The sequence below is a fragment of the Momordica charantia genome (genome assembly GCF_013281855.1).
Source record: "Momordica charantia cultivar OHB3-1 chromosome 9 unlocalized genomic scaffold, Mcharantia_2.0 BLBB01000009.1, whole genome shotgun sequence".
Classification (NCBI taxonomy): Eukaryota; Viridiplantae; Streptophyta; class Magnoliopsida; order Cucurbitales; family Cucurbitaceae; genus Momordica; species Momordica charantia.
The window spans coordinates 23,957,898-23,977,311 of record NW_028275167.1 but is presented as its reverse complement, the minus strand read 5'-3'; the positions used below and the strand labels follow the sequence as shown (position 1 = coordinate 23,977,311).

Sequence of the window (19,414 nt, the reverse complement as noted above, 5' to 3'; positions counted from 1 at the left end):
ATAGCTTTTAAGTATTTTATACAATTAATACTTAGGAACATGAATGAAAAACTCACAATAATCAAGATCTAATTACCCCGAAAGTGTTGATCTTGATGAGCCTCAATGCCTTTGCCAATGCCCGAGCCTTCCCCTTGAAACTGCCACGAAACCCTCTGAAAAAGGACACAAAATCGACTGGACAAAACCCCTTTTTCGGCTGAGAAACCCTAAACCCGAAACTGTATTTATATAGGCACTGAAACAGCGCTATGGCGCTACGGACGGAAAACTACGCCCGCGCACCAACTAGGACAGCGCCGAGGTGCTGTCTCCTAGCGCCGCAGTGCTGCAGCGCCATGGCGTCCTGCAGCGGTGTCGCGGCGTTGTCTTCTTGGCCCAAGTGGCCTGCAGCGTCTCGCTTCTCTGTTTTTCATCCCCGCTTCGACTCCGACACGTCCCGACTTGATCTCAACTATTCCCTAGCTCGATCCAACGTCGTTTTGGCTCCACCAATCCCAACACAAAGGGGCCAAGGTAAATCAAAAGGTTTTAAAGGAAATGAGTTCAATCTCATAATTGTCACCTACCTAGAAATCACTTTCCTAAGTGTTTCCTTGACAACCAAATGTAAAGTAAAAAAGGGACTGGTCCGAACATGTATCTCTTTTTTCCAAGGACATGTACGAAAAAGTCACCAAAAACGGCATAGTCAATAGTACGTACCAATCCAGTTGATATAATTTCTTGAAAGACTCGATTCAGAAAAAAAAACGATAGTCGATTAATGATAATGTAGATGATTAAGGTGGCTCACAAATTAAAATTACACTCAAAATGCTAAGGGGAGAGAACTTTAAAGTGTGTGCATGAGTACTACTTTTATTTGCGTTTCAAAACAACAAAGAGTTGAACTTTTTCATGGAGCTTAGAGTTGATGTCCTCACGATGGTGTTCAAGCTTTTTGATGACTCTTTGAAACATTTGGTCGATGATATTAAGGTTGTCTCCAAAGTGTTTGGTGAAGATGCCTTCCATGGCTGCCCTTACATGGCTCACCCACTCTTGAGTATCAATGTTACCCTTTACCCATGTGGTTGGATCTGTTAGCTCCATTCTTTCAATGCTAAATTCCCCATTTTCTTCTACCAATTGTCTCATCTCTGATGGGCAAGTGATGTATATTGGCAAGTTGAAGGAATCCACTTGAGCTTCACTCACTAATCCCTATCACGAAAACTTCATTATATTCTATAGAGAGTACTCATGGATTGAAAGACTAAATTTAAAAAAAATGCCCTAATTTAGACGTGTCGTTTCAGTTTTATTTATCTTTATGAGTCTGAACCTGAATTCTGCTCAACTTGAAAGTTAACTTCTCCTCCGTCGATTGGAATGTTATATTTTCAAATAGGCAAAAGCTCTATATTTTTCATTGTTTTCTAATTTTCGGTCGTTTAATATTTAACAATAGTAAAAAGAGGGATAGAATTGAAATTTTATGTTTATAAGGTATTTTGTTCAGAACAATATACTAGGGCACTTACTCCTCAGTACTGACTACTCATATTTTTGCTAACCACTAATCAATAAAAATTTGACATCTATTTAGTCTTTTAGAAAAAAAAAATCTTTTTTACATTTCTCTCCTATCTGTAAAAATTTTAAGGGTGGTCAACAAAAATGAGTATGGTGTACTTCAATTTTTCTCATAATTTGTGTTTTCAATTTTAATTTTACCTTTAATATTTTTGAAATTTTAATTCTGCGCTTGGAAATTTTAATGGAAATTTTAGCTAGGTTTTAGAAATATTTATTTTAAATTTTTATAAAAATGTAAGTATGCATGATTTTGAAACTGTTTGTAAAAACGTAAGTTTAACTATTTTTCTCTTGTGGAGATGAACATAACTTAACTGGTTCATACACTTACTTTGATCAAAAAGTTAAAGTTCAAATTCTCACCCCACCTATTATATTAAAAAAAGCTTTCTTTTTCCTCTTAAATTTTGCTTGACATTAATCTAAATCTATTTTCAAACTCTGTATTTAGTCTATTAAATCATCTTTAAACTTTGATTAAAATAGATCAACGTTTGAAAGTGGAGAAACTAACCTAAGATTTAAGCAAAAGAAACACAATCTAAGTCTATGGATTGTTACCTCTTTTGACATATCAATGAGCGTAGAGCCCAGAAAATTATAGAGCAAACCAGATGGTAAGTGAGAAGCTGAAGTTCCATCAGGATTTCCTGATGTGATAATCACCATTATTCCTCCTTCCACCAACTCCTCCGCCCTAGCCCTCAGAAAATCTCCCATATCCTTGGCAAACTGGGCCGCGTAAGCCGCTGCCACCGCCTCCGCCGCCCCCAGGTAGTGGATATGCCCCTTGTTCCATGCCAGTGACCTCTCATCCCGCAGCTCCTCCGGGATCCTTGACAGCCAGTGGACGGCGTATGAAGAATGCACGAATTGCACCGATGCCTTCGGGAACAGCCGATGGTGGAATGACCCCGCCACGCCTGCTGCAAAGTAGTCTCGCTCCATCGGTAACGATTGAAACAACGTGTTGAAGTCGTTGGTGACCTAAGAACATGAAGTAAAAACATTAAATATACCGTAACGCAATAGCTTGAGTTTTTGGAGTGAGCAGTGATTTAATATGATATCAGAACAACAGATCTGATATTAAATTCTCATTTCCAAGAATTAAATTCTCATTTCCAAGTCGTCCATAAGTGAGAGATACCAATCTTGTATGAAATTCTCATTTCCAAATCGTTCATAAGTGAGGTATATGGTATGAGAGCAACATATCTCGTATGAAATTCTTATTTCCAAGTCCATAAGTGCGGGAAATGACAATATTGAGGTTTCTGAATCTTATCAAGTTAAATTTATCGTAACCTTACTGGCTAGGACTTGAAGATTGAGTGATGATTTAATATATAATATACCATAGCATGAGATTCTTTGGGCCTCGTATCGGTGTTAAGAATATGAATAAGAAAGGATAATTTATCGGAACCCTATTATTTAAGTTCGTTAAGCTTTTTGAGTTTAGCAGTGAATTAACAACCTGATCATTGAAGAACACTTGAAACTCAGGCAATGCCGAGCTAGGGCAAAGCGATTGGAAAGATCGTTTCATGGACTTTACAATGTGCTGCATCGTCATGAAGGTGTTCGATCCAGTAGCGCAACCCAAGTCAGCAAGAACAATGGTGTTTGAGGAAGAAGAAGAGAGCTTTTTGATCTCAAACTTTTCTGCAATTTCTTCATCAATTTTTTCCCTTTCAACATGAGCAAATAATCTCTGCAACAAAGATAGGAAAAAAGAAAATGGTGAACAAAAATCTGCTCCATGCAGGCCCTCCAAGCAGATCCAATACTTTTCAAAAGAAAAGTAAAAAAATTGACACTTGCATTTTGATCCGTACTGAAAATACAGACAAAAGCTATAAAATAAAGCCAACCCATGATATTGTACTTGTCGTGAATCAGGGTTCCAAATTGGCCAACTTGTTTTTGTTTTAATTTTTTATTAGAAAAAGCTGAAAGTGAACAAACCCTTTAAATTAAGGGTATAAAAAAAAAAGCTTTTATTTTATTGCAAAAGTGTGCTTATAGGGTATCTAGAGTGGGAGCAAAGCTAGCTGAGTGGCTATTTAGGGTTTGTTGGAACACAGAATCTTAATATTAAAATTAAGGGCTAAGGTTTCAAGGAGAGAATGAGACCACAATTCCATGTCCTATGTTTTTAATACACTTTATTTAAAATTGTGTTAAAAATAATAACGGATTTTTTGATATATGTGTTATAGTATGATATTGTCCACTCCAGATCTGAAATTTGTATGGGGTTTTAGTTTTGGGTCTATCCGAAGTCGATGGAAATCTACATATTTTTCTTTTTACTTGTGTGCTTATTAAGATCTTTCTGTCCATTTCTGAGTGATGTAAAATTATGTATTTATATGAATCTCGTGCATGTACTCACTAGCCCATAAAGCAGGCTCAAACCGTCTTTTAGAAGTGTAAAGTTTTTTATCATAACCAATTCTTCTTCTCTTCTAGTTGCAATTTCCATATAAATTAATGTGTTCTTTTCTTCTTTTCTTTCTCTTTCTTGCTTGATTTTTCTTTTATAACAATATTATACTTCACATATTCAATTAGGGTGCTACAAAGCTTGTTAATTTAAAGAACTTTACGGAGCGGTATGGATCTCGTCTGCGACGAAATAGCATAATGGGGCGCGGTGAGAAAGTTAGAAAATTTGCGAATAACTCGTCCACGTAAAGAGAAATTTAAAAAAAAATTGCAAAAATTAAGAAGGGAGAAGTTGAAAGAAAACCTGATAGGAGGAGTTGTTGGAGTAGCTGTAAGTTCCATTGCCTCCATTTGCAGGAAGAGAATCAGACAACTGTGAAACTGAAATGGACTTTGTATTAGTGCATGAATCAGTTGGCAATAACTTGGCCATTTCTGCACAGGGAGCAAGGGAGAGAGAGCCAAGAGAAGAGAGAGAAAGCAAAGATTATATGGAAGAAAGCTGAGAGGGACTGAGCTTATATAGAATTATTTGCACACAAGGGGGAAAAATGCACCAATTATTTGTGTGACATGTATCATTTGAAGGGGCAAAAAGATTATTATTAAAAAAAAAAGGAAAAAAATTGAAGGGCAGAAAAGAAAATATATATATATATATATATTGTACACAGAAATCATCAATTGGGTTGACTACAGGTCAAGAGAGATTGAGGAAGCAACTGACAAAGAACCGAACCAGACCGAGCAAGGCTCGGTTTTGACCCCTACTCGGCACCGAGTCGGGCTCGGCCCACGGTCAAGCCCGGAGGTCGCTTGCCTGTGATTGACAATTCCTTTTGGCCTTGTCACCACAAGCTAGGGCTCCACTGTATGGTTTTGGAACCATTCCCGCGTCTATAAGTAAGCAATGCAGCCTAACCCTAAGGGGCAGGTAACAAACTCGAAAGTCATCATTTCTCAACTCCCCTTTGCTAACTTAAGCATCGGAGCCCGTGTGACTAAGGTCACACTGGTTTAGGTTGATTCAGTTTTGCAGGTTCCAATTCCCTAATCAACAAGTTAGGTGTGAGCGAGAAGGTGAACCAGAAGGTCGAAATCCTCACATGAACAAAATATATATATATATATATATATTGTATGGCTTAATTTGTTGGAATTGATGGAGCCAAATGGACGTTATAACAAGCTAGGGACAAATTGGGACAGGGAAGGAATGAAAAACAGAGGCTTTGGGTGCTGCAAGCCATTTTGGCCGAATGAGCGGCATTGCAGCGCTGCCGCGAAAATAAATAATAATAATAATAATAAGGTGCACGGTCTTTTGTTTTATGCCAGAGGATCTGTAACGTTGAGACGCCAATGGCAACGTCTCAACACTGCACCGATTATTTAAACTTCTTTTTGTTTTGCATTTTAGGTTAGCCATGGGGGATTAAACCTTTTCAAGCTGTGAATCAAAGGGAAGCTGTGGGATTAATTTGCAGCCGAATTTGGGAGATTTGTGTGGCAAATCAGAGTAGTGGCTCGGTATTAGCAACACAGAAAGGGTCAAATCGAGATCGTTGTTTTGGAGTAATTTAGATCTTGATTATTTTGTAATTGTTTTTCATTGTTGTACCTAAGTATATTGTGTTAAATATTTAGAAACTATTGGGCTTTTGTTGGTACCTCTAAAGGGTGAATTTTTGTAGGGAGATATATTTGAGTACTTGTATCCAATCTCATTTAGTGTAACCGCATCTAATGACGTGTGAACCAGTATAAATCTTTGTGTGTCATTTGCTTTCCCTTAACTTCTCATATATATGTATTATTGTGTGATCCGTTTTGTTCATCTGGATAACTGTGAAAAGGAAAATTGTTTGGAACATCTAATTTCTCAACATGATTGGAGATAATCGGTTTAATGTTCAAGTTGTTTTTTAATGGTACATAATGTGTGCAAGATCAAAGGAATAAGATTTCAAGCTAAGCTTTTTAGCCTCTAAGGAACAGCTTTATTGACAAGACCTATCTTTATTGATCAGACCTACCATGAAGTCTTGTATTCCAATTTTTGTGTGAACTTTAATATAAAAAATCCTTGATATCTCATGGATCACAAAAGTATCAATGAGTTAACAAAGCTAAAATGTTTTAATGGACAAACTAGATTATTTTGACATACTTGCTTTTAATGTGTTTCTTTGTTTAAATTTTATACTCTCATATGAAAGGACCCCTAATGGGAATTTGTGTTTTGAATCAAATTCCCCACAAAATCAAGCTAGATATAAATTAGAAAATTATATTATTAAAGTCACTTATAATTTATAATTATTGGGTGGGAATTTGTGTTTTGAATCAAATTCCCAACAAAATCAAGCTATATAAACTAATTATATTATTTTTTTAATTCATAATATTATTGAGGACAGCAAATATTGGAGGTTTAATATAATTGTTAGGTTAATTAATTAACCTAACTTTTAATTATCTTGGTTGTTGTCTTAAGTAAAGTCAACTATTACCTCTTTTTTAGTTACACTGTATTCACGACTTATTAGCTGAACCGCTTATTTATTCAAAGGATAATTATAATTGAGATAATTAATGAAAATTACTCACTCATTCCTCCATTATTGACTTCTAGAAACTGATCAATTAAAAGATATTTATAAATCATCATCTATGTATCTTTAATTAATTAATAGGGCGTTGAGTGTTCCTAAGTGAAAGCCATTACTTAGATATAAATGTTGTGCAATAACTCTTCCAAAGAAGAAAGAAGGAAGGAAGGCTTCATCTGCTCCAAACCCAACTCTAACTGATGGAAAAAATATATATATCAATGGATCCTCCAGTAAGTTTTTAGATAAGAACTATTTGATTTTCCCCTTCCACAGGTTAAAAGTATATAAGTAATAATAACAAAAGAATAAGAGATAGAGATAGAAAAGCTTAACACCATAGGGATAATATTGGTTCACCCCAATTTTGAGACTACGTTCAGTCTTCTACAAAAGAGCAGGTTCTACTATAGTTTTGAAAATTACAATGGAGATCTCACTCAAGATATTCAATGACTATCTTGCTTCTAAGTACCCTAACAATTGCTACTTAAAATTACACAATTGAAAATACCCTCACTAATCTCGCGGGATACAGACTCCTTTTCACACACTATCCACACCCACTCAAGTCTCTTTTATTTATATTGTGTACCAATAATATTCTACTCGTTGTAGGCATTCGTAGTAGTATTGAAAATAATTTTCTTCATAGGACGCGGGTTATCTGTTTTAGCTTCATTATTGCAACACTAACAAGTATCGAACAAGGCTTCCAATTCGGAGTTGTTTATATTTATACCGATCGATCATTGAAAAAATTTTCTGATTCTTTGAGACATAATGATTTGAACACTTTGTTGCACCTCTTCAATACAGATACAGCAAAAAAAAGTCTTCTTCTCCAAGAGAAAGAAAAAAGATCCAAAGTAGGCATGGATGTAATTGACATATACCTAAAAAAAACTTAAAATCATACATATAAGAAAATTAAGAATACATGACCTATTTGATTCTTTTCTCTTTTTTTTTCTTTTAAAGAGATCTATGGAAAATTATATCATACAAGGACATTTGGAAAAAATTGGTAGGGTATTACTAACATGAGTGTCTTTCTCTGTTGTATGGGAAAGAGAAGCCTCAAAAGATATTTTGTTATTACATTTTAATATTTATTTATATGTGTAATAGGAATTTTTAGTATTTATTCGAGAGATTTAGATATTTAAGAGACTTTTTTATCTAATTATTAGGAAAGAAACGTGTTTACTTAATTAATTAATTAAAGTGAAGTTAAAAACTTATTCTGACTGTTGAAGGCGAATCCTGGCCTGCCACGTGTCGCGGTCGAAAAGGTGGGTTGATTAAACACGCGGGTGAAGTGAAGAAAGCGGCTCCAAAATACTCAGGTCGGCAGTGAGGGTAGGACTCGTAGTGCCGAGCCGAGCTGATACAGAGTCCGTAACAGTGTCCCTTCCGTGCCCGACAGCACGCCGTGATTTTAGGGTGTGTCAGAATCCCTATCGGGCCCAGTTTCTATAAATAGAAACTCTTGCCTTAAATGCAAGGTACGCAATCCTAAGTAGACTCGGCAAGTTAGCTCGGACTAGAACTAACTTGCTCGTCGGAGTGCTAACTTTGTTTTGCAGGTCTCAAGAACTGTTCCAGGGAGGTACGCGACTGCTGGCTATAGCTCGCCCAAAGCACACCGATCTAAACCGATCCGAGCTCAATCAATTTCGGGCTCAAACATCTAGCGCCGTCTGTGGGGATTACGACATATCTAGAAGTCAGCATCACCTTTTGCAATCTGAGCTAATGGCCCAAACCCGCTCCCAGCAGTCACGATCTCAACTTTCGCCCATCCGCTCTCCGATGAGGGATGTGGTCACTTCCCGAGCCCATCCGCGCCTCACGTATTCTCAGGTGGCAGGAACTCCCGTCGTCAGACAGCGACCCCACGCGGGGGCGGTCAAGGAGAATGGAGGTCGGCCTGCCACATCCGATCCAGTAGCGGTCCGGGATTTCCACCTCGCCTCAGACCAGTTCCCGCCACTGCAACCCCAGTGAAACGGGTTGCCACCCCGCGTGCCTCGCCTCCGCGGTTGAGGAAACACGGGTGCACGTTCCGGGGCAAGCGCTGATGCGGGCGTGGACCCCGTCATGGTAGCCGACGTGATCGCCGAGCTCAAGGAAGTCAAAGCAAGGCTTGAGGCGGTCGAGAGAGGCAGTCAGGTGTCCGGCTCTTCCGTCTCCAGGGATTCAATTCGAGGAAAGGGACCGATGCATCCTACCCAAAGAACGGAGTATCAGTTCCGACCCCGCAGGGAGGCCCGAGCCGGAGCACCCTCGCGAAAGCCACAATGAATGAGGACAGGCGATGCCCTGGAAGCACAGATTCACGACCACCCTCGGTAGGACGATCGGGTCGAGGGCCGGCGCCCGAGGATCCGACCAATTCGGACCCCCTTGGCATCTTTCGATAACTCCAACACCATCCGGGCCGAGGTGCCGAGACGCCGAGGCGACGAGTAGTGGCTCCCGGAGATCGGGAGTATTCGGTTGACGATGAGGAGGAAAGCCCAGTGGTCGACGCTCAAGAGACGTCCTCCCACGCTGACCATTCATTCCGATCTGAAGTGGACCTCCTTCGGGATCAGTTTCAGAGGGAGATAGAAGATCTCAAGTGACAGTGCAGGCCTATGGATCCGCATCGCGTGGCCGAGCAAGAGGAACCGCCTTTCTCCCAAACGATCCTGGATGCGCCTATCCCACCGAGGTTCAAGGCTCCAGTCATGAATTCTTACGACGGATCTGGAGATCCGATCTCCTATGTAGAGGTGTTCGAGGGGAAGATGGATTTCCTGGCCGCAAGCGACGCTATGAAGTGCCGAGCATTTCAAATAGCCTTGGAAGGCTCGGCAAGATTGTGGTACCAACAGTTGAAGCCCCGGTCCATCGACAATTACCAACAGCTGAGGAGGTTGTTCATCAACCAGTTCTCAGCTCGGCAGTTGTTGAAATTGCCACCCTCCCACCTCAGAACAGTAAAGCAACGGGACAGCGAGTCCCTGACAGAGTACATCGCTCGATTCATGGACGAGCATGTCAAAGTGGTAAGTTGCACCGATGACATCGCCATGATGTACTTCACCACGGGCTTGAACGACAGGAACCTAACAATAGAGTTCGGAAGCCGACCACCGGCCTCTCTGAACGAGATGCTCGCTAGAGCCTGCCAGTACATCAACGGCTTGGAGTTGTGGAAAGCCAATGGAGCTCGGCAGAGCGACCGTAGTAAAGATCGAGACCGAAAGTCTCCTCCTCCCAAGAATCAACGCAGTGAGGGTTGGAGCTCGTCTCGACGGGCCAACGACAATAAGAATAGGGACCGTCGAGACGAGAAAGCCCTTTCGGACCGACGAGGACCGAGGTTCGACAAGTTCACCCTGCTGAACGCCTCAATCTCAGAGATCTACGCAGCGGCCGAAGATACCGACCTGGAGGCGCTCTTCGCAGCCCTAGAAAAGCTCCGCCGACCCCCAGGGAAACGAGACAAGCGACTGTACTGCCGATTCCACAAGGATCATGGCCACGACACTTCACACTGTTTCCACTTGAAGGAACAGGTCGAAGATCTGATCCGGAGGGGTTATCTGAAGAAATATGTCGGCAGACATGAAAGGGTAGAGCCAGGAGGGTCGGCTTTGGAGGAGAAGCGAGAGAAGTCGCCGCCGCCAAGACGGAAGGAAGATCGTCCCGCCGTTATAAATACCATCCATGGGGGCCCGAGTGGGGGACAGACGGGGCAGAAGAGAAAAGCTCTGGCTCGGGAGGCGGCACACGAGGTGTGTACCTCGTACCCCAAGGAGCCGGTAATGCCGATCTTATTCGACGACCAGGACGGCGAAGGAGTGCACATGCCCCATAACGATGCCCTAGTAATCGCCCCACTCATAGATCACGTGAAGGTGAGAAGAGTTCTTATCGACGGTGGAGCGTCAGCCAACATCTTATCATTCTCGACCTACACGGCCCTGGGGTGGGAGAGGAAGCACTTGAAGCTCAGCCCGACGCCTTTGGTCGGTTTCGCAAGGGAGTCGGTCAGCGCGGAAGGATGTGTCTCGCTCCCTGTTACCATTGGCGAGGGAGATCAACAAGTAACTAAAGTTGCAGAATTTGTCGTGATAGATCGGAGCTCAGCGTACAACGCCATAATTGGTCGGCCTTTGATTCATGATCTCAGGGCAGTTCCATCTACTTACCACCAAGTCTTGAAGTATCCCACCTCGGCCGGAATTGCAACAGTCCGGGGTGAGCAAAAAATGTCCAGAGAATGCTACGCAGCCGCGATGAAGGGAACAACCACTTATGCAGCGGTCACGGGCGCGGCAGAGCCGTGTGCCGACGAAACAGAGCCGAGCCGTGGTACCCCAGCTGAAGAACTAGAACTTGTCCCCCTGCTGGGGCCGGAAAAGCAGGTCAGCATCGGCAGCAGACTGGGGGCCGAGGTGAAAGAGGAGCTCGTCGGTTTTCTGAAGGCAAATGCTGATGTGTTCGCATGGTCTCACGACGACATGCCGGGCATAGACCCAAGTATAATGGTGCATAGACTTAATGTAGATCCTAGCTATAGGCCTGTGAGGCAAAAGCGTCGGTTTGTCGACGCCGAGCGAAGCAATGTAATTTGTAAGGAAGTCGAGCAATTGCTACGAGCTGAATTCATAAGAGAATTCATTACCCCGCGTGGCTATCTAACGTAGTTTTAGTTAAAAAGTCCAACGGCAAGTGACGCGTCTGTATTGACTTTATGAGCCTCAATAAGGCATGTCCGAAAGACAGTTTTCCCCTGCCTCGGATAGACAAGCTCGTCGACGCAACGGCAGGGCATGAACTCCTCTCCTTCATGGATACGTACTCTGGGTACAATCAGATTCGAATGCATGTGCCCGACCAAGAGCATACCGCCTTTGTTACCGACCAAGGGCTGTATTGCTACAATGTCATGCCTTTCGGTCTGAAGAATGTCGGGGCGACCTACCAGCGGATGGTCACATGATGTTCGCCAAGCAGATCGGACGCAACATGGAGGTTTATGTAGACGACATGTTGGTGAAAAGCAAGCAGACGAGCTCCCATTTGACCGATCTAACAGAGGCCTTCAGCGTACTTCGAAAGTATCAGATGAAGCTCAACCCGAGCAAGTGTGCCTTTGGGGTCTCGTCGGGAAAGTTCCTCGGGTTCATGGTCCACGAACGCAGAATTGAAGCAAATCCGGACAAGATAAGGGTTGTCCTCGAGATGGAGGCGCCGAGGAATGTTAAACAGCTGCAGAGGTTGAACGGCCGACTTGCAGCCTTGAATCGCTTTGTGTCTCGCTCCACGGACAAGTGCCACCCTTTCTTCCAAATACTAAGGAAAAAGGGTCGGTTCGAATGGACCGACGATTGCGAAGTTGCACTGAGGCAGTTGAAGCAATACCTCAACTCGGCTCCCTTGTTGTCAAAGCCACTGCCCGGTGACGCACTCTACCTGTACCTAGCAGTGTCGGAGAATGCAGTGAGCTCAGTACTTATCAGGGAAGCGGAAGGGCGACAAAACCCTGTTTACTACACGAGCAAATCATTGACCGAGGCCGAGGCTCGTTACCCCTGTGTAGAGAAGCTGGCCCTAGCCTTGGTAACCTCAGCGCGACGCCTACGACCATACTTCCAGGCACACAAAATAATCGTCCCGACAAACTTCCCCTTGAGGCAGATTTTCTACAAGCCCGAAACGTCGAGTCGCCTGATGAAGTGGGCACTAGAGCTCAGTGAGCACGACATCGCCTTCGAGCCGAGAACGGCGTTGAAAGGTCAGGCAACCGCAGACTTTGTTGCCGAGCTGACCCCACCCAGGCCAGGGGGCGATGTCCGCGACCAGTGGACACTCTATGTGGATGGTTCGTCCAATGAGAAAGGTTGTGGGGCAGGTATGCTGCTCCTCGGCCCCGGCGGTTTTCGGTTTGAGTACGTACTCCGGTTTGGTTTCCGAGCTTCCAACAACGAAGCCGAGTATGAGGCGCTGATCAATGGACTAAAGGTCGCCAGAGGGATGGGCGTGAGACGACTTTTGATTCTCAGCAACTCCCAGCTGATTGTCAATCAGGTTACCGAGGAATACCAAGTAAAGGAAGCTCGTATGGAGAGGTATCTGGCCAAAGCCCGAGGGCTCCTCGCCCAGTTTGAGGACTATGTGATTCGACAGGTGCCGAGGTCCGAAAACTCCAACGTCGACGCACTGGCTCGCCTCGCCTCGGCATACGAGACCGATCTACCAAGAACGGTTCCAATTGAAATACTTGCTGAGTCGTCCATCGACCAGCCTGAGGTGATGGAGATCGAGTCAGCTCAGCCTACATGGATGGACCCAATTAAGGACTTCCTGGTCAATGGCTCTGTCCCCGCCGATCCGAGCCAGGCCAGGAAGCTCCGACGCCAAGCTGCTCACTACTTGATGCAAGAAGGCAAGCTCTTCAAGAGGGGATATTCCCTACCATTACTGCGATGCCTCGACCCGGAAGAGGCGAGGTATGTCATGCGCGAGATCCATGAAGGGGTTTACGGAAACCATGGAGGAGCTCGGTCCATGGCCGCGAAGGTCGTCCGCCAGGGCTACTACTGGCCGACGATTGAGCGCGACACCAAGGAGTTCGCCAAAGCATGTGACAAATTTCAACTCTTCGCGAGCATTTTAAGGCAACCCCAGAGATGCTGACGCCGATCTCAAGCCCTTGGCCTTTCGCTCAATGGGGGATAGATCTGATCGGCCCGCTACCGACGGGGAAGGGACAGTTGAAATTCGCTATTGTAGCTGTAGATTACTTCACCAAGTGGGTGGAAGCGGAGCCTCTGGCGTCCATTGCCGAGGCTAAGGTCGTCAACTTTTTATGGAAGAGCATAATATGTCGATTCGGTATACCGAACGCTATCATTACTGACAATGGAAAGCAGTTTGATGGTGCCCGATTTAATCAATTCTGTCAACAGCTTGGCATACGTCACCTCAGCTCATCGCCCGCTCATCCGCAGTCTAATGGGCAAGTTGAAGCCATCAACAAGATCATCAAACGTGGTCTGAAGACGAGGCTAGAATCTCTAAAAGGTCGGTGGGCAGAAGAGTTACCAGAGGTATTGTGGTCCTACCGAACTACACCCCGCCGATCTACCGGTGAGACGCCATACGGCCTAGCCTTCGGTTCAAAGGCTGTTGTCCTGGCGGAAGTCGGCATGCCGACACCCCGAGTTGAGAATTTCGACGAGCAAGCCAACAGTGAAGCCCTACTCGTGAATCTTGACCTCCTCGAGGAGAAAAGATCTCACTCCCAGCTCCGGCTAGCAGAATATCAGAACCGTATGGCTCGGTACTACAACGCCAGGGTAAAAGTCAGGACGTTCAAGCCTGGCGACCTCGTCGTCAAGAAGGTAATGCAGCATGTCGGAGCCCTCGAGCCGAACTGGGAAGGTCCGTACAGAGTCCTAAAAGTACTCCGACCTGGAGCGTATCTGTTGTCCCACCTCAACGGGAGACAACTCCCCCACCCATGGAACGCCGAGCATTTGCTAATTTATCATCAATGAGATGTGTGTAATCCGACGTGTAATATCTCATTCATTAATGAAAGCCGATCTCCAATGACATGTGCAAAATTTGACTTTATCCGTTAGTGTCGCCTACTACTACCGAGCTACGTCAAATGGGGGCCAAGGAAGACTACGTGGTATGACCTATGCTAAACGACCTACGATAAGTTATATTTTTACAAACACGCGAAGCAATGGTCAGCTCGTAAAAACCTGGTTATCCCAAACACACACCGCCGAGCTGAATTGTTCGGCTTATGTAAGCAAGAAATTATGAAGACTTGAGAAACTCAAATAACGAGGCCAAACTAAAATTGAAGCTTAATTAAATTTCTCCAAGTATAGGGACCTCGGAGAGAACAACTCGAGTTTGGACGAAGTTTGTTTTCATTGAATTTAAAGTTTGATGAAGAGCCGAGGTATTATTAAAGTTTAATTAAATTTAACAAGTATAAGGACCTCGGAAAGAATTACTCGGACCTAAGCAAAATAACGTCATTTCATTTAAACTAAAGTTTAATGGAGAGCCGAGGTATGTATGCCTCGGCTCAATACAGAATTGATTCGAAAAAGAAAGAGCAGAAAAACAAGAAGCAGCCGAAGGCCGAAGCGATCTACTCCTGAGGAGGATCGGCAGGCTCGCCAGGCCCTGCTTCAGCACCAGCAGCCTCGGCCTCTTTGCTGGCCTCAGCAGGGCGGTCCACCTAGATGGACTCGTACTCTTGCTCGACAGCGGCGATGGCATCCTCCGAGCAAGCGAGGTCGAGCCTGTTGACGGCGTAGTAGAAGCCCTTGTCTGCCATGTCGCGAGCTAGGCCGTCGAACTCGGGGAATTCTTTGATTCTCTTCTCCAAGTAGGCCCAACTCGCCAAGTTTTGTCGAGCCTCATTCCAGCCCTTCTCTGCGGTCTCGGCTCGGCCCCGCCCGGGCATTCATCAGGTCGGTGCGTGCTTGGGCTATCAAGGCTTTCGACCTATCAGCCTCGGCCTCTTTCTCAGCTCGCGCCTTTTCAACCTCGGCCTGGAGCTCAGAGATTCTCCGCTCATGGGAGGCGTTCGTCTCCTCCTCCTTCAAGTCCCGTCCGCCGAGCTCGAAGCTCATCATCGAGGCCGAGAGGCAAGCGTGATAATGCAGCTGTAAAAGTTCGAGGTTAGATCGGGAAAGAGAAAGAAAAAGGAACGAAGAGTAGGCACGAGCTTACCTCCGCAGCAAGAGTTATGGTCTTTCTCACCGCCTCCGCAGCGTCCTCGGGCGCCTGAATAGCTCGTTCTACCAAGTGAGAGCTCGAGGACCTCACTTTCGTCGCGGCCTCGTGAATACTAAGGCGGGAGAAAGCGAGCCTGAAAGGGAGTGGGAGCTCGGCGCCATGACCCCGACCATGTAGCGAACCCTCCTCTGAGTCGACCACGATGGGGGGAGGCGGAGACGGGAGTTGACCTCCTCGGAGGGAAGCGTATCCCTCGCTCGCTTCTTCCTCACCAGAGGGGTGGACGATCCCTCGCCCCCAGCGACAGTCTGCAGGGGCTAAGCTTGGAGGGCCTGAAGCTTTGCCAAGTTGGCCAGCCCTGAAGCCGGGACGTCGGCGCTGCTTGTACGATGACGAACTTGGGGGGGCGCCGGCGGAGCAGCCGAGGCCGAGGCCCACTGCCGCTTTGTACTGCTGAGCGCGAGGAATTTGGAAGCCATTCCTGCAAAGAAGACGATGTTAATTAAGAGACTTCCGTTGAATGAGTTGAGGTGCCGAGGAGAAGTTACCTTCAGGAGCTTTGCGCTTCTGCGAGCTGCGTTGTCGAGGTTTAGGGAGCTTCTTGAGCTCGTCTGGTTGATCGTGAGGACTGAGGCCGCTGGAGAAGAGGTGGGAGTTTGAGACAAGTGCTTCACCCCACAGGGCGTACTTTAGTCTCCGACCTTGGGCTCGTTTGATGATCTCCCAAGACTTGTTGTTGATCCTCGGGACGGGGGACGGAAGAGCTGCAAAACGAGCCGACGTTAGCAACAAGGTCGCTCAAGTTAAGAAGACGAAAAACACACCCCCTAGCTCGCACCAAAGACACTCACCTACGTCCCCGAACTCTACTGGGACTTGGCAGGTCGGCTCACCCTCTCCATCCCTCAGAAGCCACTCGTCAGAGACGAGGAACCAACACTCCTTCCAATTTTTGTTAGAGGAGGGGTTCCTGATCAGCTGACCTACGTTCCGCCGAGCTGAGAGGTAGTACCGACCCTCTCCCTCATTGGAAGCTTTGACGGTATGGGTCGCTAGGAGCTGGTCCACCGTAAGCCTGTCCTCATCCTCGTCTCGGAGGACCCACCACAGGACGTAGGCTCCGAGCACGGTAGACCATCCGTTAGGGGAGAGCTGAGCTGGGGCAAGATTGACTGCGCTAAGGAACCTTTGTATAAAAGGGTGGAGTGGAAGTCTAACCCCCCTATGGAACATCTGGGGGTAAAAACTGACAAAGCCCAGAAGAGGGTCGTCGAGGTGTTCCCCGATGTCAGGCACCCTAAGCTCTACAGAGTTGGGGATTGAGTAAGTTTTGCGGAGCTCGGCCAACCTACCTACCGAGCAGGATGAAGGAGGGAGTTCAGCCACAAGACCGAGGTCAGGGTTTCCCGAAGTTGAGGCTATGTTGGGGTTTGCCGAGCTATCCTCGACGTAAGGGTTCCTTGAGGTAGGAGCTAAGGTCGGATCTCCTAAAACGTCGTCTGAACTAGAGGAACTAGACGACTCAGACGACGAGTCCCTAGACGAGCTACTCATCGCCAGAGCTGACTGGGAGAACTTGAAAGAACTATCTAAAGAAAGAGGGAGAGAGTACCTGACTTGGTAACGGCCGAGGTACACGAAAACTCAAAAGTGAGGAGTAAAAAGTCAAAAGTGAAAAACTTTCGCCTTTTATAGGACAGCACGAAGGCATGAGGGCCGTTCGATCAGGGAGGGATCAACGGACAAGATCCACCCACGCTAGGCTGTCCCCACGACGACGTTTGGGTTCCTGAAGCAGAAGCTAGGGCTGACGACATCCATGACGTCACACATGCACACGCGGATTCAACCCGTCTCCAGTTAGCTCGGAGGACTTCGCCGAGCCGACCTCCACCCCGCGCGAAGTGGGGGCCAATGTTGGAGGCGAATCCTAGCCTGCCACGTGTCGCGGTCGAAAAGGTGGGTTGATTAAACACGCGGGTGAAGTGAAGAAAGCGGCTCCAAAATACTCAGGTCGGCAGTGAGGGTAGGACCCGTAGTGCCGAGCCGAGCTGATACAGAGTCCGTAACAGTGTCCCTTCCGTGCCCGACAGCACGCCGTGATTTTAGGGTGTGTCAGAATCTCTGTCGGGCCCAGTTTCTATAAATAGAAACCCTTGCCTTAAATGCAAGGTACGCAATCCTAAGTAGACTCGGCAAGTTAGCTCGAACTAGAACTAACTTGCTCGTCGGAGTGTTAACTTTGTTTTGCAGGTCTCAAGAACTGTTCCAGGGAGGTGCGCGACTGTTGGCTATAGCTCACCCAAAGCACACCGATCTAAACCGATCCGAGCTCAATCAATTTCTGGCTCAAACAATGACCTTTGGTTTTCTTTTAGTTTATGAAAAAAAACATGTTGTTTGATAATTAATTCAATTGTTTCTTTTTAAAATAGTTTTTGAAATCCTTAGTAAATTTCAAAAAATAAAATAAAATAAAATAATAAAAAGACTTTTAAAAACATGTTTCTGTTTTTTGAAATCTCATTTTTTCTTCTAATATTCAACTTTTTTTTCATTCACATATTTCTTTTTACTAATTTTTTTTCTCATTCTAAAATATTTTTCTACATAACTTTCTTTCTAAAAAAAATTATCTTTATCCCTCTAAAATTTTAGTGACTAGTTGCTTTCTAAATTCCTCTTGACTCTTACTTTAGTATGGTGTAGTCTTCATTTCAATGACTCCTTTTTTGCCACCAATGGAGAGTAAGCAAACGATCTTGCTTGCATTCTAGAAATGGTAGCTTTCGCATCCTTCATGCCTCCTGAAATTGAAGTGAATGATCGTGTCTTCAAATCCTATTGAGTGATCTTTTTATCTGTCACTTAAACAAGAAGTTCTATCTCTGTTTTCTTTTCGATCTCTTAAATATTTCTCTCCCTCTCCAAAATTTTCATTTGCATATATTTATATTTCTTTTTTTTTTGTTCTAATATATAACTTTCTTTTTTCTCTCCTTAAAAATTTAATATTTTTCGAAGCGTTTCTCATTCAATTTCCCATTTTATAACTTTTTTTCTCTTTCTAGTTTATTTTTCTCTAAGAAATATATCTTCAACTTTGCTCTGTCTAAATATTTTCTTCTTCAATTTTCTTCTACTTTTAACTCTTTTTCTCCTTTTATTTGTTTATTTTATGAAACATATATATTTTGAACTTTTTCTTGTCCAAATTTTGTTATCACTATAATTGTGTAAAAACTTTAAAAGCAATTGAATGATATTTACTCTCATCATAGTCAAGCGATTCTATCCATCCATGTACAGGCAGCGGGGCCATGGCCCTTCTCCAGCACCTTTCTTGTTCCTTCTTCATGGAAAAAATAATTCAAACTTCTTGCAGCTAAGCGCAGTAGAGGTAACAATTTCATTCTCTCTTAAATCGGTTCTTATAGAGGCCATAAATGTTGCATTATGATACTAGAGGGCTATGATGAGAAGAGAGGGTGGAATGCTTTACTCGATATGTTTACTTTTAACGAGAGAGAGCGTCCAAACGAGCCCCAAAAGCATATCAGAAAAACTCATAGTGGGAGAGTTAATTCCTCAGGACAATGATTCGACCAAATTCTATACGACTACTCTGACCTCTCAAATACCATCCACCGACTCCCCCTCCCCACCTGATAATGACCTGCACGTTAACGAAGAGCTCAACACAAATACAGAAGAAGATTCACTCTCTTGGGAAAATTTAATAGTGATAACTCGCCGCTTCTTCCACTACAACTTGACCAAAATCTTGATATCCCTCAAAGAATTAAACGAATCTGTAGCCACTTGTAATCCATTCCAAGTCGATAAAGCTATTATTCGAATTCGCAAGTGTACGAATCGTCACAAGTAATGTAGAAGTAAAGTATCGTTTCCACAGGGAATTAATGATTACTAATTACCATATTCTCCACTTCAATTTTATCTGAATGTCGAACGTTTAATGGTGGTGAAATGAAGTA

The 19,414-nt window shown here is 44.5% G+C and overlaps 2 protein-coding genes across 2 annotated transcripts; one reads left to right on the top strand and one right to left on the bottom strand.

Moving 5' to 3' along the window:
- Positions 1-745: 745 nt before the first annotated feature.
- On the bottom strand, positions 746-4,537 carry LOC111015934 (loganic acid O-methyltransferase). The gene is made up of 4 exons (XM_022291131.2): positions 4,340-4,537; positions 3,062-3,298; positions 2,143-2,568; positions 746-1,206 (listed from the first exon to the last, which is right to left on the bottom strand). The coding sequence occupies exons 1-4, from the start codon at positions 4,466-4,468 to the stop codon at positions 862-864; spliced, it is 1,137 nt and encodes a 378-aa protein (XP_022146823.1). The 5' UTR covers positions 4,469-4,537; the 3' UTR covers positions 746-861.
- A 4,752-nt stretch (positions 4,538-9,289) lies between these two features.
- On the top strand, positions 9,290-11,350 carry LOC148209236 (uncharacterized). The gene has a single exon (XM_088117466.1). It carries the CDS (start codon positions 9,290-9,292, stop codon positions 11,348-11,350), a length of 2,061 nt encoding a protein of 686 aa, XP_087973592.1.
- The last annotated feature ends 8,064 nt before the right edge of the window (positions 11,351-19,414 follow it).

Coding starts and splice junctions, on each gene's coding strand:
- LOC111015934 (XM_022291131.2), bottom strand. CDS start 4,468: ATGGCCAAGTTATTGCCAACTGATTCATGCACTAATACAAAGTCCATT. Junction 3,299..4,339: donor CCAACAACTCCTCCTATCAG/GTTTTCTTTCAA, acceptor TCTTTGTTGCAG/AGATTATTTGCTCATGTTGA. Junction 1,207..2,142: donor TCATTGATATGTCAAAAGAG/GTAACAATCCAT, acceptor TTTTCGTGATAG/GGATTAGTGAGTGAAGCTCA.
- LOC148209236 (XM_088117466.1), top strand. CDS start 9,290: ATGGATCCGCATCGCGTGGCCGAGCAAGAGGAACCGCCTTTCTCCCAA.